The following is a 22,436-nucleotide window of genomic DNA, read 5'->3' as shown; positions in this document are numbered from 1 at the left end:
TGAAAATTCAACTGTGTTAGGCTTTACTCAAGAGGAGCTTAAAGCATCAGAACCCTGCCCATGGATTTCAGTGGCTCTTCTGTTAGACTCAGCATTTTTCAGAGTTCTGAAGTTAAAGCAAAAATCACATTAGTTTTGAAACAGAAGCCTCTAGGTAAAATTTCCATGCTTAAGTTGCACATGTGTCCTACAACCTTTCTGCTTAATAAATGCCATCAATTCATATTAAATAAAACTGTAGTGTTGGGCAGATTGGGACTGAAATCTAAATAAAAGATTATGGGCTACAACAGTAAAGCTGTACCTACCAGGAACAAGAAGATCCATATTTTCCAAAGTGACATGCATAGGTCTCCTAAGGCTGAATGGAAAGTTACACGTTATACACAGAAAGATTCCAGTTTTTCCCTAGATTCACTTTCATGGCCAAAATGAAAAATACAGAGGCTTGGATCCAGACAACTGCCAATGGAAGGAGGTGGGTGGGAGCTACTCACAGGAGGTGCCTCGACCCAGTTTTCATAGAATCATAGAATCATAGAATCATAGAGTTGGAAGAGACCCCAAGGGCCATCGAGTCCAACCCCCTGCCAAGCAGGAAACACCATCAGAGCACTCCTGACATATGGTTGTCAAGCCTCTGCTTAAAGACCTCCAAAGAAGGAGACTCCACCACACTCCTTGGCAGCAAATTCCACTGTCGAACAGCTCTTACTGTCAGGAAGTTCTTCCTAATGTTTAGGTGGAATCTTCTTTCTTGTAGTTTGGATCCATTGCTCCGTGTCCGCTTCTCTGGAGCAGCAGAAAACAGCCTTTCTCCCTCCTCTATGTGACATCCTTTTATATATTTGAACATGGCTATCATATCACCCCTTAACCTCCTCTTCTCCAGGCTAAACATGCCCAGCTCCCTTAGCCGTTCCTCATAAGGCATCGTTTCCAGGCCTTTGACCATTTTGGTTGCCCTCCTCTGGACACGTTCCAGTTTGTCAGTGTCCTTCTTGAACTGTGGTGCCCAGAACTGGACACAGTACTCCAGGTGAGGTCTGACCAGAGCAGAATACAGTGGCACTATTACTTCCCTTGATCTAGATGCTATACTCCTATTGATGAGGCCCAGAATTGCATTGGCTTTTTTAGCTGCCGCGTCACACTGTTGGCTCATGTCAAGTTTGTGGTCAACCAAGACTCCTAGATCCTTTTCACATGTACTGCTCTCAAGCCAGTTTTCAAAGTTCCCAATTTCCTACTCATGCCCCTTTCTCCTTAGCCTACCCTGAATTCAGGAAAGGCTTGGGGGGGGGTTGGCAGAAGTCTGAGATAAAGCTCTTTGATCCAGTGGTGACTTCCATCAGCAGAATGGGAAAGGAGGCAATTATTACAGTATTAATAATAATAATAATATTACATATATATTTATACCCTGCTTTCCCCCCCGACAGGACTCAAGATGGCTTACAGATAAAGACAGGAACCGCTAAAAATTAAAAACTGATAGAATTAAAACCATATATATATATAAAAGCCCAGTAAAACCATACAAGTATTTACAATACAATACAGCATAGCACCAGCCCTTTCATTACAGGGAATTCCAAAGTCTGGGAGCTGCCACCAAGAAGGCCCTCTCCTGCGTCCCTACCAAGCTTGCTTGTGAGGATGGCAGGACAGAGAAGGGCCTCCCCCAAAGATCTCAAAATGCGGGCAATTTCTGCTAATCCCTCTCCCCACCCCCTGCCACAGACCCCTTCCCATGTTCTCCTCAGGGGTTCACCAACCCTTTGTATCAGTTTCTCAGCAAAAGCTAGAGTTCCGTGGGCAGCAGTCTGGATGGGGGAATAGGGCTGCTGCCTATACATCTATGTGATTGGTGTTTGTTGTATTATGGTTCTGTTCTGGGTATTTCAATTCCTGCTCACACTAGGGGGGGGAATGAAGCAGGAGGTATCCTCACATTCACAGTAAACCATTCTATGGCTTACTACAGCATGTAAACTGGGCCAGTCTCCTCCAGGCGTTTGACTCTTGGATGTGTATATGTTTTCATTAGAAGAACACCAATATCTTAACTCTGCTCAACTTCAAGTTTACTGCAAAGTAACAAGCTATATTATTATATAAATATATAAGTTATATAAATATATGACTTTGTGTTTCGTATTGCAGAGCTGAAAGCAAGGCTTGGCCCCCTAATATTTTAGAAGATGGAAAAGCACAAGCTTATCGAGTCAATGTAGAACCAGAGCCACAGGTATGTGACCCTTTGACACTATACTATCTGTGCCATTTTATAAGATAAAGCAGGAGGCTACTGCCTTTCACCAATTAGCTGATCAACAAATAAATAGACACATGAGATGAAATTTTAAAAGATAACATTTTTAATGTACAAAGTGCTTTCACTCATATCCCATATACAGTGGTACCTGGGGTTAAGAACTTAATTCGTTCTGGAGGTCCGTTCTTAACCTGAAACTGTTCTTAACCTGAGGTACCGCTTTAGCTAATGGGGCCTCCCACTGCCACTGCACGATTTCTGTTCTCATCCTGAAGCAAAGTTCTTAACCCGAGGTACTATTTATGGGTTAGCGGAGTCTGTAACCTGAAGCGTCTGTAATCTGAAGTGTCTGTAACCTGAGGTACCACTGTAGTGCCAAGTGACTGTTCATCAGCACAAGGGTTTCTACTTATGCAACAGGACTCTCTCTCTGCCCCCCCCCCCCTGCTCTGGGTTCTGTTCTGGAGTCCTCCAACCCTCTGGAGCAGATTTGGGGAGTGTGCAGTAGGAGGGGGGAGTTCTCTTGCACAAGCATAAATCCTTGCCCTAAGAGGGCAAGGGAGTTGAAAACATTTACTGTATTTCATTCATGTTTACTACAAGCCTTGGCTTAGCTACCATGCCACACTGAGCTAAAAATCTTGCTTTTCTCATGATGTGTGACTGGAATCAATTCGTGGTTCTCTCAAGCACATGTCACAACACACAATCAGTTCAGTGACTAATGGTACATTGTTCTATGAGGCTCTCCTCCAAGCCTCTGGCTGAAGTGAGGTGGGCAGCAAGGGGAGGCAGGGGCTTTTCCATTGTGGCACCTTGTCTTTGTAGTTCTGCCCAAGACAAACTTGCCTGGCTGGCATACTATCACTTCTCTTTTTCAGCACCACTGGCATGCGCGCGCACACATACAAAGTCAAATCTTTTGTTCTTCATCAGGTTTGCTTCTCTGGTGATTTAACATGAGAAGCAAAGTGGCATTTAAAGATGTTGTGGTGGCTAGAGTAACAGCTGAAATTAATCCACCTACTACCTTCATAGGAAATGGTGGTGATAAGAACTGATTTGTTCTTTAACAGTTTTCACTTTTTCACTGTAGTTCCTGGATTACTGGAGAATTTGACTGCTGGTGCCAAAATGGGGTTCTGAGTGCATCTTGTGCTAATTGCTATGAATGTCTGATAGCAAATTAGACTGAGTAGGAAGTTCAGTTTCAGTGACACTTTAGCCAAAGCAGCTCAACACTTCTGCCTGAACAGAGCTGCAGTAGAATACCAAAAGCCCAAGTGCACAAACAACCTTTTAACATAATATTTTGCCACTCAGTTAAATGAGCTCCTGCTGACCAAATGCGCAAGGGACTCAACAGAGAGAGAGGGTTAGTCACTAAATCAGATGGCCATTATGTACAAGGTGTTGAATGATGATGTGTACATGGGGTGTGTGTGCTTTAAGTCATTACATTTCTTGCTTTTCAGTTTACATTTTCCTCTTAGTATTTTTGGTGATACGTACAATGACTTCGTATGTGGAGCCAGCACAATCTGAAATGAGGAAGGGGGAGGGGGACAGCAGAGATGGTGAGGACTGTAAATCTCTGGATTTATGGGAGTTAATCCATCAGACAGATTGGAGTAACACCCTGGGGTAGGGTGGGGGGAACAAAGGCTGGTTATAAAGCAGGCAAAGGAAAGTCTGTCCACTTCTGGTCCTTATCACATTTTTACCCATAACTGCATTCAATTTCTGCATTATTTTTAACAATCTAAAAAAAAAAAAAGGTTCCCAGAATACAAGAGGTGCAGATCAGGTCTTTCCAGATAGAAACTTGTAAGCATCAAATCCCTCAAGAATTCCTACTGAAGAATATTAGGTGATCTGACTGAACTCAGCGACACTTTGTTCTGAACAGACATGCACAGGATTGTGCCATAACAGACTGAGCTGTAAACCAGGGAGTATGTTGCTTCTGCTATGGATTTAGGAAAGCCACTATACTGTCAGCCACTATTCCCAACCTCCATATTCTGCAATACCGAGATGATCATACTGACCTACCCTGCAGGGTTGTTGTAATCATGTGTATAAAGTGCTTTCAGAATTCTAAAGCACTATACAGTGGTACCTTGGGTTACATACGCTTCAGGTTACATAGGCTTCAGGTTACAGGCTCTGCTAACCCAGAAATAGTACCTCGGGTTAAGAACTTTGCTTCAGGATGAGAACAGAAATCGTGCTCCGGAGGTGCGGCGGCAGCACGAGGCCCCATTAGCTAAAGTGGTGCTTCAGGTTAAGAACAGTTTCAGGTTAAGAATGGACCTCCAGAACGAATTAAGTTCTTAACCAGAGGTACCACTGTATATAAATGCTCCTAGTATGGTGTAGTGGCTAGAGTGTTGGGCTAGGTCCTGAGAGACCAGGATTCAAATCCCCATTTTGCTCTGCCCTGAAGCTTACTGGGTGACCCTGAGTCTGTCGCTGTCTCTCAGCCATTACCTACCTTCTAGGGTGGTTGTGTGGATAAATTAGGGAGGAAATGTGGAATACGAATGTAACCATAACAACTCTCCTTTAAAAACTACAACACCTATCTCTGTACCCGAACACAGCCATTTTCCTCCTCTAAAATAGAAAGAATGCCTGTGCCACTGAGGAAAGGAAATCATTAGTATAAACTCTTCTGTGCTTTGTCTCTTATAGATTTTTTTTTTAGTCAAAATACACCCACATGGTGCTAATAAAAGAATGGGTTGTTTGCTTTCTTGACCACTTGCATAGTGCCGGATTTGACAGCTTGCTGGCATAACAGAGATTGGAAACTCATGTTTCAAACTGTGAGGTCAGACTCTGTTCTTGTTAATTGACAGTAGTTGCTGATTCCTGGTCATTAGGGAGAAGTGGGGAGGGGGGAGATTGCTGAAAAATGGGCATTAGCTTTGTGGAAATTCACAAGGCTGAAACGGGAACAAGGAAACAAAGGGTTTGGCAATACATTGCAGAGCCTTTCACTGCAAAGTCACTGGTTCGTTTCCAGTCCAAGATAAAAGTGATCAAAAGGTTTTGGTGAATTTAGTCTTGGGTGCCTGTGGTCAAAGATCCCTGATAGTAATAATAAAAAAGTTAGCTGGCCAATGGAACCTGGTATTTAACTATCCATTCCTCTTGATTACAGCTTTATCAGAAAGGCCTTGGGGTCTCAAAAGCAGTACACAGAGCCCAGATTTGTTTGCTTAAAGTACACATCACTCTTGGCTTCCGGTGAAATAAACAGCTACTTTTTGTTGGGCCAGTCATACCACCCACATAAGTGTCTTTTCATTTGTCCTTTTGAAGTCCTACAGGACAATAGTTATAGCATTAGTGTCATTCTACTAGTCTAACATGCCACTTAGCTGTGTTTATTTCCTATGGAACAGAATTCTCTTAATGGAAGCACCATGAAACAACGAGTTAAATATTAATTATTTTTTAATAGATGTAGCTCCAGTTTCTCCTCTTGGACAGACAAAGAAGATAATGTTTCATTTAGCGATAATACTTAAAGCATGTTTTCAGTTGTTATTCTTAAGATAGAGTAAAAAAGAGAGAGCTATAAATGAGCCATGACGTTTCTGAAATAAATGGCAGGTTGGGAGACGCCACTAAACCATTTTGAAAACAAATTCCTGCTTCACTCATGAAAATTGAGCAAGCCTAATTATCCCTGCATTTCATATGAAAACAAGCACTTACAATACTACATCTAACGTATGTTTCATTCTGCCGTGCTAACTGTAATTGGTTGCATATGTAGTAGATGTATTTTGAAAGCAAGGCTTTAAAACATAGCTGGTTTTAAAGAATTTATCATAGAACCTTAGGGATGATTTCCTTTACCACTTGAAGCTGCAATGCATATTTGGTTTATTTCAGTTCACACTAATGCCCCAGTTCTTTGCAGGTGCCACACACGTGGGGCCAGATTTTCTGCATGACATTGGAAAAACCACCCTAAATCCATATTTAGATGGGATGGAATTCAGGGTGGGGAGCCATGGTCCCCCCACTTATTTGGGGCCTGCCTTTGTCTTGAGTTAAAATTCCATCCTGGGGTACGAATAGGTAAAGGTAAAGGTACCCCTGCCCGTACAGGCCAGTCTTGACAGACTCTAGGGTTGTGCGCCCATCTCACTCAAGAGACCGGGGGCCAGCGCTGTCCGGAGACATTTCCGGGTAACGTGGCCAGCGTGACATCGCTTCTCTGGCGAGCCAGCGCAGCACACGGAAACGCCGTTTACCTTCCTGCTAGTAAGCGGTCCCTATTTATCTACTTGCACCCGGGAGTGCTTTCGAACTGCTAGGTTGGCAGGCGCTGGGACCGAACAACGGGAGCGCACCCCGCCGCGGGGATTCGAACCGCCGACCTTTCGATCGGCAAGCCCTAGGCGCTGAGGCTTTTACCCACAGCGCCACCCGTGTCCTTTTGGGGGTACAAATAGCTGTGTGCTAAAACTGGGTTCCTGTGCTTGATGGTTACTGCACAGAATCAGTGGGCACAGCAATTCCAAGTGGTCACCGTGTGCCCATATGATTATGTGAATGGACTTTTACTCAGGATTGCTTCCATGGTTTTTCTTTTTGTTCTCTTACTTCCCAGTGATAGCAGACTTTTCATAATTTTCATTTCAGTTAATTTGGAGTAAGGCATAGAGGTTAATTGTCATTGTCATCCACATGTCTTGACTAAGGAGCTTTGGAACAGATTTCTCTTATTAGCTGACAATTGGAATGAGAATGTCCCATCTGTATGGAGCGTTCTGTTCTGGCAACCTTCCAGTATTAGCTGATGTGGAAATGATCCCATGATATGGAAGTGGTGGTGGTCCCTTTGGGGATATACTTTATAGTGGTGGTATGGAGAAGATCCCACAGAGTCAAATTAAAGCAACATAGTGTTGCAGGCCACCCCAATCTCCGAGTGGTGTGAGATTCCAGGAGTTCCAGGGGTTTGTGTTTCCTTTGGAATGAGAAATAGTAGAGACTGTGGCATCTTTATGATATATGCTTTATTTACCGTGTTTATACATATATACAACCTGACCCTACAATGGAGGAGTTCGCAGCATAAACACTCCAAAGAGTCTTGTTTCTCCCATAGTCTTGGATTCAAACAGAAATCAAACATCGTTCCTACACTTTCTCCAGCTTGCTTTTCCTCTAGTTCATGTCACTCCAGACTCTGGTCTCAACTCTGCCTTTGTCTTTCTACCTATTTGCAAGTTGGGAGAGGGGCTCCACTCAATTGCCATCTCACACAGAGCCCCTTTGTTCCCCTTAATAGCCCATCACCCAGGTGATTGCCTTACCAGGAAGCTAGCATAGCATGTATTTTAACTCCTGCTGGATCCAGGGCTTAGAAAGGTCTTGGTATACAGCCTATTTTCCCCTGCCTAAACTCATAACATGGGACGCGGGTGGCGCTGTGGGTTAAACCACAGAGCCTAAGGCTTGCCGATCAGAAGGTCGGCGGTTTGAATCCCCGCGACGGGGTGAGCTCCCGTTGCTCGGTCCCTGCTCCTGCCAACCTAGCAGTTCGAAAGCACGTCAAAGTGCAAGTAGATAAATAGGTACCGCTCCGGCGGGAAGGTAAACGGTGTTTCCGTGCGCTGCTCTGGTTCGCCAGAAGCGGCTTAGTCATGCTGGCCACATGACCCGGAAGCTGTACACTGGCTCCCTCGGCCAATAAAGCGAGATGAGCGCCGCAACCCCAGAGTCGGTCACGTCTGAACCTAATAGTCGGGGGTCCCTTTACCTTTAAACTCATAACACTACATCAGTGGCTCCCAATCAGCTAATTACCCTTGTTTTTCAAAAGCTAAGCCTACCCCATACTTTTGAAAATGTTGATATCTCTATGTAGTTTTTGTTATGTGAATGGTGCCACGGACCTCCTGGGTGGGTTACGCCGACCCCGCAACTAGGAACCACTGCACTACATAATATGTGGGTCAGCATGGGTGACAGGACTGCCTAACTACTGTGTACACTAGGAGCAGCTAACCTTTTTGAGCCCAAGAGCTATGTAGACCTCAGGTCAGCTCTCTAGGGCCCATATATAAGTATGCATGGCCATAGCCAATTTTTTTTTTTTAATGAACTTAATTTCAACCACTGACACATTCTTCTTATTCCTCACCTATTTTGCAAATATAACAGGAGAGAGGGGAGATTTAAAAAAATTCATTGGCAGCTGACATTGACAATAAGAATATTCCACCAGTGGTAACTTAAATGGGATAAACAGTCCATATGTCCAAAAAGATATCTAAACAGGATTGGTGACTATAAACATAGAAAAGACTATGAAATTTTCAGTCCACTGAGTAGTACATGGTGGTTGTTTATAATTCCAGCCCTGCACTATATGGGTTGTATTCAACTAAGTCCTACTCTGAGTAGACCCATTAAACTTAATTGGAGGAATTCAACAACACACTAATTAAAGTCACTTAGCAGTGTACTGTTTACGCTGGAATGGCTTGCACCAGCAGAATGGCTTGTGGAATAAAAGGGACAAGAAGTCAGCATGGTCCTTGTGTCTGATTGCACAACCGATACTTCCTGTTGAGCTAAACGTCACACAACAAACCTCCGCTAGCACAACCACTGCACTGCATTTCATATTGTGCAACCTTTATTTTTGTCCTTATGCTAGGCTAGCACAACAACTTTTGCACTGACAGTTGGAGAATGTTGACGTTAGGTCAATAAACCTAAGTCATTTGTGCCCACTAACTTCAATGTGTCTACTCTGACTAGGCCTGGCACTGAATACCATCCATAGTTTCTTTGGCCTCACAGGATACACTTTGTTCATTAGTCATTACTAACATTAAATATTAAATTCAACAATTTATTAAGAAAGCACTAGCCACTAAACTAAGAGCGTCCCCAAACAAATAATTATTTTAATTCCACTTCATAGCTGGAAGCTGCTTTCCCTCTTACTCACTCACACAATTAATTTCATTTCAATTTACTTCTGAGCTATAAGCACCCTGTACCTCCCCCACCCACATAATTAAATTCATTTCACAAAGCACTGGCCTGTTTACTCATTTCACTTTACAAAGCAGTGACCTTAAATTACATTGAATTGTGCTATTTAAAAGTTGCTGTTCAGTGTCCCTTTGGGTGCCTCTGAATGCTTGTTCTCTACTTTGGTTGGCATCAGCTGTCTCCAGTTGCTGATGGAGAGATATGATCTCTCCTGATTGTTCCTAAGGGGAGCCAATGCATGAAGCAGCAGGAAAAACAACATACTGAGGTTTCCAACTGCTGCAGAAGCCCTTGTCAATAAGGAAGTGACAGGCAACTTACTGGATATGCTGCTGCTACCACTTCTAAGAACTTTAGGGGATTTTAGGGTGCTTTGGGACCCTGTGAAAACTCACTGAACAACTAGATATGACAGTGGGAGACAGTAAGGAAAATGAAATAATACTTAAATAGATTTCAACAGAGCCACCTTGGAATGGCTTGGTGACATGGACTGGCTTAACACAGAAGAATGGTTTTTATTTGTTTTCATTATTTATGCTCTGTAAAATGTGTTCTTAATGTTGTACACCTCCCTGGGATATTATAGTAAAGGGCGGTATATAGATCTAATAAATAATAATTTTTAGTTGGAGTTGCCTCTCTGGAAATCGAAGGCAGGATCAGTGGATGTGCTACGTGTTGTAAGTGTCCATTCATTTCTACTACATTCTACCTATATAATTGTAAATAAAATAATGAAGATAATGTAAGTCTTAAGTGCCAGGGGCGCCGACTTATAAAAAATATTGGGGGGGCCCATACCGGGGTCCTGCCCCGGGAAGTTTTCTAAGCGAATGATCAACGGGAGGTTGTCTCGCCTCGGCTTTCCCCCTTCTGGCCAGCGGCGGCGGATTCTCCCTTCCCGAGAAAGGGGGCGGCGCTGGCGGGCCGGGAGGGGCGAGGGCGGGCCGGGCGGGCGGGCCATGGGCAGCCGCGCCAGCGTGAGCGAGGAGCGCCTCGGGGTTTTGCTGGCACTGCGAGGGCCGGGCGGCAGCTTCCCGGGCGGAGGCTGCGGAGGAGCGAGGCGAGGGCAGGCAGCCCCCGACCCCCGAGGGGACTCCCGCCCGCCCGGCCACGGCGCGGCTCCCCGGGCAGCCTAGATCTCGCCGCCGCTTCGCCGCCTCCGCCCGCTTTCACGGGGAAGCAGTGCGCGAAACTAATAACTTTCTTAAATTATTGGGGGGGCAGAGCCCCCCCAAACGATTTTTTGAGGGGGCTCGGGCCCCCTCAGGCCCCATGGAGTCGGCGCCTATGTTAAGTGCTGTCCCATTCCAAGGAAACTGTGCCCTGAAGCACTGGCCCCAAGTCTCTTCAGCACTTCAGCAATTAGGAAACAATATTATTGCCAGCATGAATTGAGATATTAATTGTACCATTCTCCTGGGCAAATATAGTTTTCTTAGTTATAGTGACCTTTCTATAAGATACAAGCTGGGGTGGGGGGGGGTGTAGTATTGTATATGAATCTTTTTGGGAATTACACAGTATCAAAAAAAAACCAGCATATACTGCATAAAATCTCCAAATGAATTCAGTTAAATGCATCACCAAAGAGAAAAAATAGTTTTCATACTTTTGAGAAAACAAAATATGAGATAATACCCTGGCACAGTCCTAGATTCCCAATCACACGGGAACTGCAGGCTTGACTGAGGGCTGATTTAATGGTAGAAACATGCAGAAGCATTACAGCTACTGTTATTCAAATCAACCATGAATGGAAGGAATTTGTACAGAGTTCTCTCCCCACCCCCCACCCCAATACCACAACCATTCAATTGCATTACTATTTTGGAGACAACTAATTCCTTCAGATCAAATTGCTAGAGTGAAAAAATGGCAACAAAAAAGATTAACAGTTTTTTGCTTCTTCATAAAGGTCACATTAAATATTGCATCAAAGCAGGATAAATAGTATAATATAATGATGTTCTTGCTAGTACTGGCAAGACCACTAAATTAATCTCAGTTATATAGCTTAGCCTGTTGACACTATTAGGAAAGTTTTATTTGTGTATTGTCAATAGAATCATAGAACTGTAGTGTTGGAAGAGACCTCGAGGATCATCTAGTCTAGCCCAACTCCCTACAATATAGGAATATGCAGGTGTCCCACATGGGGATCAAATCTGCAATCTTGGCATTATCAGCACTACACTCTAACCAACTAGGCTATTCTGCTTTTGCATCACGACCCGCATCCCATTGTTTTGCTATATTTGAGCATCGTATGAGCCATGAAGGCTTAAATAAGGAAATGGCCAGGGGCATGTATGCCCCCCAACTTCCTCAAGCTGCAAGAGAGTTTTTAAGTGAGTTGAGCTGGATTCCTTGGTTTAGTCTTGTTTTGGTCTCTGTGCAGGAGGCAAGGGGGGGAGCTAGATATCCAGTACTGTACAGGTGGCTAGCCAACTCCAGAGGACTGAGGAAGCAGTCCAGTATCAGGGCAACCCAGAAACAGAGGGCCTTAAGAAGAAGCCAAAGCCAAGTAGAGTGAAACAGTTTAAAAGGGGGCACGATGTAACAGCAGGGTTGTGAGACAATGCCAAAGTCAAACACAGCACAGCAGCCCGAGGTGTAGTAAAGATTCCAAGAGCAAAGTGCTAGCAGAGGTCAGTAGCACAGGATCAGTTAGGACAGGCATCAGAAGCAAGAAGCTGGGTTGCACAGAGCTAAGGTCCTGCACTGATCCAGCAGCTAACAAGTCTGCAGCTGTGGTCACCCTGGCCCAGCTGCAACTGGTTATCTCAGACTTCCAGGTTCCTTGCTTCCAATGAGTCCTTTGCTCCCAAGGATGACTCTTACTCCTGAGGACCCTGGTTCTTTGGGGCCTTAAGGCATGCTCTCTGTTGAATGAGAAGTCAGTCGGGCTCCAGCAGGGCACCTCCTATAAGAGCACAGCTATTGCAGGGAGGGTTTCTAAGTGCATTCAAGTAAATGTGCTTGAAAGCTATCTTCAGACCTTTTTGCTAATCACTCAAAGATCCCAAGAGCCTGGTCTGCTGCCGGATGTGGGGAATGGGGTTTGTGTGCCCACCCCTGCCCTCCCCCCTGATTTAATGCCTGCACATGGCTATTGTTACCAGCACATACCAAAAGTAGGGATGTTGCTAAAATAAGTGGGGGGAAATCCAACAGCAGATTGTTGGGTTCAACTTGAAAATTTGGGGGAGTTCTTGGGTTTACATTTCTTGGGTTAAAATGCAGCTGCTGCCACCATGATCACAAATAAGAGGGGATGAGTGAGCACATAACTACTCCGTGGGTTACAACAGTAGCATCAATAGCAATGGTTTGCTGGCCCTCGCAAACCGGTGTTTGTCACTGTCATTATTAACATGGTTGGCACCTCAGGGTGTCTAGTCCTAGAATAATCCATATCTCCTAGAGGATTTCCAGAGTTTCAGCAGATATTCTCATGAGCGTAGCCAAGGGGGGGGACAGTTGCTCCCCTAAATCAGTAAAAATCAATAAAAATATAGCTAACTGAGGTTCTGCCCCCCCCCCAACAAAAGGCCTGTCCCCCCTAACAAAATTTCTGGCTACACCCATGAATATTCTTCATAATAAGCAGCAATGCTATATTATTTTCAGACCCGGTTCAGTGGGGTTGACCATCACAAGTTTTTTCATCATGTTTAACCATAACTCTTCCCAGATAAGGAAAATCTGGAGTGGCTGAATCTCATGAATGTTAGATTTTCAGTTACATTACAGTGAATTTGTATAAACTGTCACTTAACCCATTTTTAATCTGCTACAACTGATATCTATACAACAGTTTCTCTCAAATCAAGCATCTTAATGCCAAATAATTACAGTATATGTTAAAAATGCAGCATTTAGCTCAGGAAAGACTTGTTTCCAACTGAAATGTCTTTGTAGTCAGTTCTTTTTCCTGGCTTCCATACCTCCTGCCCTGGCTGCCATAAGTAGGGAGGGCTGTGGATGTGGTCCTGGCTGTGCCACTTCATCAAGTCTTACTGGCCTAGAATTGTAGGCAAATGTGCTGCTTGCAAATAGATTTGGGGAGAAGAGTTTCGTATGCTTTCTGTTGCTAAAATTGCTACAGTTGTGTAAAGTTCAGCTCCTTAGTTTTGCTGTGCTTTACCTATGTGGCCAAAGCCCATGGGAGACATAATGATGGCCTTGGTTAATAATGTTTCTCTGTTTTCCACACAGTCACTTCCTGTGAATTAAGCACTGTGTAGTCATTTGTTACCATTTTCATACAGCTCCATTTGTAACCAAGCAACCAATATTGTAGGTAAATAATTCTGATCACAGTGCAATACTTTGGTTGTTCTTCAGGGAAAAAAATTCTGTGATTTTTTTTCCCTTCCCCTTTTTAATGTGGCGCTGAATCATTTGGAAAATCCTGTTTTTCATAATATAAAAGGGTAATTTGTCCTGTGTCCCAGATAAGAAAACTTGTTTCTCACAGTAGGCTCTACATACAAATAATATGATTATTTACTAGATATGCATTTTAAATTATTATTTCAAATATCCAATCATGAAGGTTACCATATGTTCATGGGCTACATTTTAATTAATGTATTTTAAGACACCTGGAGTCAAAGAGTCACTTGAAATAAAACATTAGTATAATGTATGTCATGGACCTAGGAAAATGCAAATAAATATCTAGTAAAAACAGAGGTGGTTTATTTTTAAAACAGGATCATATACAAACTTGAAAGCTAACATTTAGGCCACTCTATTATCTTCTCTGACTGTTTGACACAATCTAGTTTAGAACTTTAGGTCCCTCACACCATAATTTTAAAACTTTATCAATATGAATATAGAGATTTTTCATTATTCCAGATTCATAGTTTAATTCTGAATAAAAACTGCTTGTTGGCTATGGTATTCCATGCAATCTTGGTAAAGGAAGAAAAAATATAATTAAAACAACTTTTTCAGCAAAAGATGAACATGCAGATTTTAAGAAATTAATGCTATATTCAATTTCATTTAATATGACTACAGAATTTATTATCTCTTAGGAACTGACCATCGGGCCCACAAGCAAACAGGGCCACAAATGAGCTTTGTAACTCAGCCATTTCAGTCTAGCTGTTGTCAGAATTTTTTTATGTTAGTAAATTGGTAGATCCAGATGGACAATAGAAAGTGCTCAACGATATATACTCTGTGAAGTACAAGTAGAATGAAAACAGTTGAACAGAAATGGAATAGAAAAGTCCTTATAAAACTGAAAACTAAATATCTAGAACTAGATACTGACGCTGGTGGTGTGATACCATATATAGGGACCAGTAACTAAAGGCTTAATGGCCAAATTTGGACCTCAGAGGAATCCCACCTACAGGGGCACCCCTTCCTGCTTCACCACTGGATATGTAATGGAAATATGTCCCCTTGTCCCCCACACTGCCTCACCCCACCACTTCTGCCCCCACTGTAATGCCGCCCCCTTTCGCTGAACCTGCAAGGCGTTGCTGCTCCTCTTCCCCACCCTGGGGAGGGGAAGACGAGAGGCAACACAGCATACCAGAACACCTTCCTCTCACCAGTGAGAGGGGGCGCTCTGGCAGTGGTAGGAAAGGTGGTCTGCCAGCTACTACCTCTTGCACTTCCTCTGTCTGAGGTGGGTGCTTTACCCTGCCTCATTGGTGGGCTGGCTCTGATCACCTGACAATACAGAGGCAGTTGGTCAATATAAATGCATTACATGTACGTGGGGAAGGCAATGACTGTAGGTGGCAGCAGAATGTTCTGCAAGTCTTCAATGGGAGTGGAGGTTAGGCCTAGATCACCACTGCCTTCATCTCCTCCTAAAACTCTTATAGAATTAGCTCTTGCCGTCTATGGACTGATTATTGTTAGAACCATTTCAATGCAGGAACAAACCTCTGAAGCATCCTGGTGACATGAAAGTTGCGCCCAAGATTAAATGTTCTGTTAGTAAACAAATGTTGAAAGTACAGCATTGGAAAAGTTACTGTTTTGTTTGTTTGGTGTCTTCGGTGTGACTTGGCATGTCATGTCCCATTTTGCAGAGGATAACCAGACCACATCCAGAGCAGTGCTTGCAAGGAATGCAGTATTTGGCACAACTCTGTGCATTTGGAAACTTACATATAAGTGCAGGCCTGCTTGCTTGGATTCTGTAACCTTGAACCAAATGGCAGTATTTTCCTTTAGAAGTGATATATGCTAGATTTAAGAGCCAAATGAAGTGAGAACCTTATGCTTATGCATGGTGTTTTGTATTCCTGATATCACTGAGTACCTGGAGTTGAGTAGGAGGGACAGTTTAGGAGAGATTCTCTTATTCAGCATGGTTGCAGAACCTAAGCAATCTTGAATTACTATCATGATTCCTACCATTTTTGGATTCCAGTCAGTGATTCAGTGATTAAAGGGATGGGAAGGCCTTCATTCTCTTCCATAGAACGTGTTCTGCAAAACTATTTAGAGCAAACTTTTACATTATTTGCGGTATTTATTAATTCAAAGATAATAGTTATCTTTGGACATAAGATGTATTGTTCTGTAAAGATTGTAGATTTGGGGTGAATAGTGCCATAATTTTATCCATAGAAAGATACCCTTTACAATTACCATCTAGGTTTATTCTAAAATCCTTCTAAACTTATTTTCCAACTGTTTTATTCCTTGAAAATGAAATATTGCATATCAAAAATAATTTTAACCACTGGGATGTACAAAATAGAAAAATATAATATGAATGTTGCTACAACTTGTTTGTGAAATATTTTAATGCAGTTTATTTTAATAAATAATTTTTAATAAAAAGGATATCAGTTTAAATCTTCCAATCATCCACCACCCCACTTCAAAGCTTGTGAAACCTATTTTGCCTTTTTAAATCACAGTTCATTAAGCATTACAACCACACAAGCCCTACTGAAGTTAATGATGGTTAGGCAGGAGTAGCATTTGGTAGATTTGTATCCTATGTTACGATAGTACTGGAGTTTTCTCAGCAGGAATTTGAGTACTGAAGATATATGAGGCACAGTAACAGAGCATGATTGTTTAAGCACAGAAGAATGACTTTTCTTTCTAGACTGTTCTTTCACTAGAGATGTGGCACAGATTTGTCTAAAAAAATAAAGTACTAGGCAAATAACAGAATAAAAAAGACTTTTGTTATTAGTGGTGCAAGGCAAAGGTTGGCTTCCTGTCAGAAACAAAAGGAGAGCACAGCAATTAGGAGAAATTATTGGTTGCCTTTCAACTTCATGGGGGGTGGGGAATGAACTGTATATACTAGTATCTTCAAACATGTTTTAGGAAGAAAAGGTTTATATATATTTATTGAAAAGCCTATGACCTGACTTTGGTTGTTCCATTCCATACATCTATTGGAATGGAATGGAATGGAAAATTCTTTGTAAATTATGCTTTTCAAGCGTGTAGAGAGACACCACTAAAATTTTATCTTGTCCTGGATCAAATACTTGTTTGAAAGCATTGCAAGCATACAGGGCAAAAAAGTTAGCCTAAATACAACACTGTGTACTGTGTTAGTTATTTGAAAACATGCCAGGCATATTCTTCTAGCACCCAAGGTGCTTATAATTTTCCAGCCACAGAATTTTCCTGTAGACAACATGAAGAAGTTGTAAGGGCCTTCTTGGTAGTGGTGCCTGCCCTGTGGAACTCCCATCAGATGTCAAACAGATAAATAACTACATGACTTTTAGAAGACATCTGAAGCCCTGTACAGGGAAGTTTTTAATGGTTGCTGTTTTACTGTGTTTTTACTATTTTCTTGGGAGCCGCCCAGAGTGGCTGGGGCAACTCGGTCAGATGGGTGGCATATAAATAATAAAATTATTATTGTTGTTATTTCAATTTACAACAACATTAATATAAGTATTTTCAGCTTTTGTTAAAGATGAAAGATTATTCCAGTTGTTACAGGGATTCAGACTGTAAACATCACTATTTGGTTCTTTGTTTCCAAAGTATTCGTTTCCTTGGTCATCTTTCAAAGGTTTTGTCGATGTTCCTATCAAGTATGGCAGCCAAAAATGTTTACAAAAGTTGCATGAAAGGTGCAGGCAACTCTTGTGAATAATTATTTTTCTACCAGAAAGTCCATTCAAAATAAGACTGATTTATCACACACAATTCACACCCAGATGTTTCATACATTGTAGCAGCTTCAAAGTTATTGAAAATATATGGGCATACTGTGTTGCCACGACCATTTCAGCATATGGAAATGATGGGGAGGGGGAGCTCAGCACCAGTGGAATTCCAGTTTCACCTACCCATGACAAGACAATTGCATACATGTGTTTGCAAGATGCTGAATTCAATCCAGATCAGCTTTTGTCATGCCACCACACATATTTCATTACGCTTGTGCTGGCAGGCCGAGGGCCAACTCATGCTCCGTTCCATGCAGGGCGGCAGTGTGCATGTGGCTGCCTTGCCACAAGCTGAACAAGGATGAAATCAGCATGGGTTGAACTGTTCCCTGACCATCACATGGTGAACGTAATTATCAGAACAGGCAGTATCTCGACTTAAGCAAAAGTGAAGACAGTCCTTATTTATGTAAAGCACAGCATCTTTTGGGGGGGGGGGACTGAGATTAGCTAGTTTCATTATGCTTCCACTTTCATGATGTATATGAAGACTGATCTCCTGACACAGCTTCCTCTCAAACTTTTACTTGACCTGCTAATATTCTGCTAACATGCAAGTATGCAGAAACCACTTTTGTTATAATCAAGCTGCTGAACAACTGACATAAGGATTGCATTGCAGATTTCAGTTTCATGGGTGAAACCACAGATCATTGAAATATGTATTTCATAACTTTCACACCAGCCTAAACAGGGAAATCCCAGCATCCCAAATCAAATTCTTCAGCCAGGACTTAACTCACTCTGTTTATATATTCTTATTACAAAATGTAAGCCTGATGCATCTGGCTTTGCCGTTCAAGGTCCTTTAAATGTATTTTGAAGCTCTTTCAGCTATGAATGTTTTGATGTGGATATATCTGGAGCAGTTCAGTTTTCCATGTCCCCCCCCACCTCCAATAGCCCAATACATTTTGCTGCCTGAGGCAGATTGGTAAATTGCTTCCTACCCCCACAAAACTCAAGGTGCAGAGTTGCCAAGGCAAATCAAGTTATTTTAACACCGGAGCCTAAACATCCCAGGAGTGTTTTTTCCCTTTCCCTGGCAGCAGAAGCACAATAATAATAAATAAAATAAGTAGCAATTTCATGAAAAATCGGTTGCCTCACTCTGCCTAATGGCAGGGCTGGTATAACAGCATTCTTCCTAACCCCATCAGCTTATTTTAACAATAATATTTTTAGATGGTCTGTGAACATTTTTTTCTCCTATACGCTGTCATATGGAAAAACTGAACCTTTTCAGATGTTCAGGCCATCAATTTTCTTTTTCTTTTCAGAATTCCTTAGGCTGGGAACAGCTAAACAATTCTGATGGAGTAATGTTCACTGATGGCCAGGCCATTAAATTTTTGTTTTTCTCCCGACCTGTGTTTGCTACCAGCTGGTATTCAGAAGCACACTGCCTCTACTACTGGTGACAGTGCACCGCCACCATGACTAATAACCATAGATAGCCTCATCATAGTTGTCAACTTTTCCCTTTTCTTGTGAGGAATCCTATTCGGAATAAGGGAATTTCCCTTTAAAAAAAGGGAAACGTTGACAGCTATGAGCCTCATCCTCCATGAATTGATTTAATCCTCTTTTAAAGTTTATGGCTATCATTACCTTTAGAATAGAATGTTGAAGTCTGATAGGAAGTATAGGTGGGAGAAGGAAGCCAAGCTTCATTTTGTATTACTGGATTTGTTATATTGCACTTGAATATGCACAGTAGCATATAGTAAAGAAGTATGATAGGGTAAAGGAAAATGATATTACACTGATCCTACTCGAACATAAAAAATAAGAATCTGAATGCTGGATTCTAACTCCCACCAGCCCTAGCTGCCATGGGCAAAGGTCGGGGTGATGGTAGTCCAGCAACATTTGGAGGGCCCACAGGTTCCCTACCCTTGATGTAGAGAGAAAGTCAAGACTTCAGAACAGTCTCTGTATTAGAAGATTAAGTTTTAGAACAACTCGGTTTAAGCTTTGCCTTCTGGGTACAGTTGCTTTTTACCTTTTTACATTTCAGCTGTTTTGGATTTATTTCCTTTTGAAAAATCCTACAGCTGAAGCACATTTATTTCAAAAGGCAAGAAGAAAAAGTTCTCTAAACCATATAGAAATGGCTTTTCTCTTGGTTACTCTTTCCTTTCTGTTTTAGAAATCAAACATTGCTGCAATTTGGGGGCATTTTTCGTTTTGTGTGTGCCTGAGGGAAAGCTTGTTAGGTTTCAATTCATCAGTGCAGAAGCATGGGGGAGTGTATATCATTTCAGTCCCTGCTCACATCATCGTAGTTTCCTTTCCCAAGTTTTGTCTCTTATAAGGACTTATTTTTCCTGAACAGAATATACACAGTTAATTCCCTGCAGGAGAATTAAATTGCACTAAGTCTTTATGAGCTAGGGTTTTGGAGCTGATTTCAAGTACCGCTATTCAAAATTGCTCAAAACCAGAGGTTGAAGAAGCAACCCTGGGAGGGAGAAGCAGTTTCCATTCGCTGATGGGTGGTGGGAACATGTCTTGCTACAGCAAAGAAACAACTGGGCACTCAATTTATGATCAGGAGGTCCTGCATGTTCCTTTGAAGCCCGGTCCTTATCTGCCTGTATGATGAACAGGCATGGCTTGCCAAACATGGCCTTGCTGGCAAAATGGGGCGGCCAAGCAGACTAAGTTTGGAGGTTCTCCAGCCTTGGTATAATGTCTGCTTAAGACACACGTTAGCAACATGGCCACAGGATGAGTTATAGCTGACAGGGAACTCAAGGGAAGGTAGAATGGAGGCCGATGCTTAAAGCAAGAATGCAGGTGGATCAGTGGGCAAAAAGAATGTAATGTCCACACCATTTGTGCAAGGTCTACAATGGCATAGTCACACCACCAAGTAGCTAAGTTTGGATCCTCATCAGACCTCATCTCCACCCAAGCAAGCGACTGCCAAAGGTCCTCCCACCAGTGGCAGATAGCAGAAAGTCCAGAATGGGCCTTTGGAGGGCACTGGAAGCTTTGGACATGCAGGATCCCGAGGGACATGACACGTGAGCTGCTGCAGCAAAAATGGATGGAAAACAACCACCCCCAACCCACATCTTCTGCCCTGACAGGCAGGAACCAGCTGGGCCCCAGGTTAAGTTCTTCCAATCCAATGACCCCTAGTCCCATTGAGGATGGCTTGACCTGCCAAAGAAGGGGGTGGGTGGGGGGCGGGTAGCAGGGAAGTGTAAGCTCTATGAAAGAAGTAACAGACAAGACCTTCAAAAGACTATCTCATCTGCTAGCTATATGTGTACTGATAGAGATTTAGGAGGGCAAAAAAGCAAAGTGCTACTTATTCCAAATATTTTAGAAAAAATTATCTGATTAAAAAGCCTTCCAAGCAAGGAGAACACATGCCAAATAGCACCGAAATAGTTCATGAACATGGTGAGACACAATGCTGGCACCCTCCACATCTCATTGTTAGTAATTTAACTAGGAAGACAACGTAGCTCTGATTGCCAAGAAAAGGATTTCAAATGCAAATCCCTGACTTAAGATCTTTTGAAATTTTGAATCCATCAGGATTCCCCCTAGGCAGACAGTCTTTCGGTCTCAGGCTCTTGATGTCAGATATTTTTAAACCTTAATGTGTTTTATATTTGTGTTGATTCCACATAAATAAGTCTATAAAACATGACAAATACTCCATTCCCAAAATGTGTATGAGAGAATACTTTTGTACTCCTTTTCCAAATTCCTTGCTGATGACACCCCCCCCTAATTATGGGACCCAGATATTAATATTAAAACTGCTCCGCTTGGTGCAAATGCTTTGCTTAAAGATTGGATTTCATATGTTAATTAGGAATCATAGGGATTATTAAATATATATTTGCTTCATTCATTCAACTAGGTCAGAGGTCATTGTAAAACCTTAAATATTCTAATAAAAAGCCGAACACACATTCCTCTTGGATATGTGTTTCAGAATGTAATAAGAGCCAGATTATATTCTCTCATTGGACATTTTAACCCTCTCCTGCCCCACTTAATTATTTTGGTATATTTCTCTATTACTTGGCCTATCCCTTCTGCTGAAATGGATGAATATGAAGATGCTATGAGTGAACAGCACTAGGCACCTAAGCAGAGTGCTGAAGTTGAATACTTACAAAATAGTACAATAGTAATAGTAAAGTTCAACTGTGTCTGTGGCTAATTTTAAAATTCAGAACATAAAAATATGTCCTCTCTCTGAAAAGTAAAATAATACCATTCTGAGCACTTGTACAGCAACACTATTTGTCTCTTCATTTGAGACTTTCCATTTGCTTCAGAAATGAGGTATTTTTTTTGTTGAGCCACCATTTGAGAAAGCTTTATGTTAACAAATAAAATTCTTGAGACTAAATGCTGCTACTAGAGCCAAAGTTCCTTTCTGGTTATTTGATTTTTCCATTGATCATCTGCAAAAACACATTTTGAATACACATTATTCAAGCTTTAGATTCTAAAAATTCTGGGAGACACAGCTGCCCTTATAGTTGTTCTTTTTGTGAATGTCTGCGCACGAGATACCACACAGAATGAGAGACTGACTCTCCAGAAATGCCATTTTGGCTGGATCTGTGTGCTTTTCAGAGGGTGTGTTTCTTCGTGTTGGGGTGGGGAGTTGAGAGAGGAGGGAGATTCCATGACTATAAACACTGAACAGAGCAGAACTCCGAGCCACCTCCTGTATAATCTGATTTGCCTTTTATATGTGGTTAACTCATCTCATATGTGCTAGATTACTGAAAGAAGCTTCCAAAGCCTTTGTTTGCTCTTACATTTACTAGCTAAACTGGTTTGATTCAGCTGACCTTTTAACGAGTAATCAACACAATAAATGGCTTTTCAGTTGACATTATATACACCTGCAGAAACTGCTGCTGAAAGACTACTAAGAAGTA

At 42.1% G+C, this 22,436-nt stretch overlaps 1 protein-coding gene across 2 annotated transcripts in view; it reads left to right on the top strand.

The window, feature by feature from the left end:
* The window catches only part of PDLIM4 (PDZ and LIM domain 4), a 61,342-nt gene that overhangs the window by 22,081 nt on the left and 16,825 nt on the right, over positions 1-22,436 (top strand). For both annotated transcript variants that reach the window (XM_028717991.2, XM_028717992.2), the window contains exon 3: positions 2,167-2,251. In XM_028717991.2, the coding sequence (XP_028573824.2) occupies positions 2,167-2,251 (85 nt within the window). The remainder of the gene's footprint in view (positions 1-2,166; positions 2,252-22,436) is intronic.

This window comes from Podarcis muralis, chromosome 2, assembly GCF_964188315.1.
Source record: "Podarcis muralis chromosome 2, rPodMur119.hap1.1, whole genome shotgun sequence".
Taxonomy (NCBI): Eukaryota; Metazoa; Chordata; class Lepidosauria; order Squamata; family Lacertidae; genus Podarcis; species Podarcis muralis.
The sequence above is the reverse complement of the archived record's forward strand: the minus strand, read 5'-3'. Positions and strand labels throughout refer to the sequence as shown.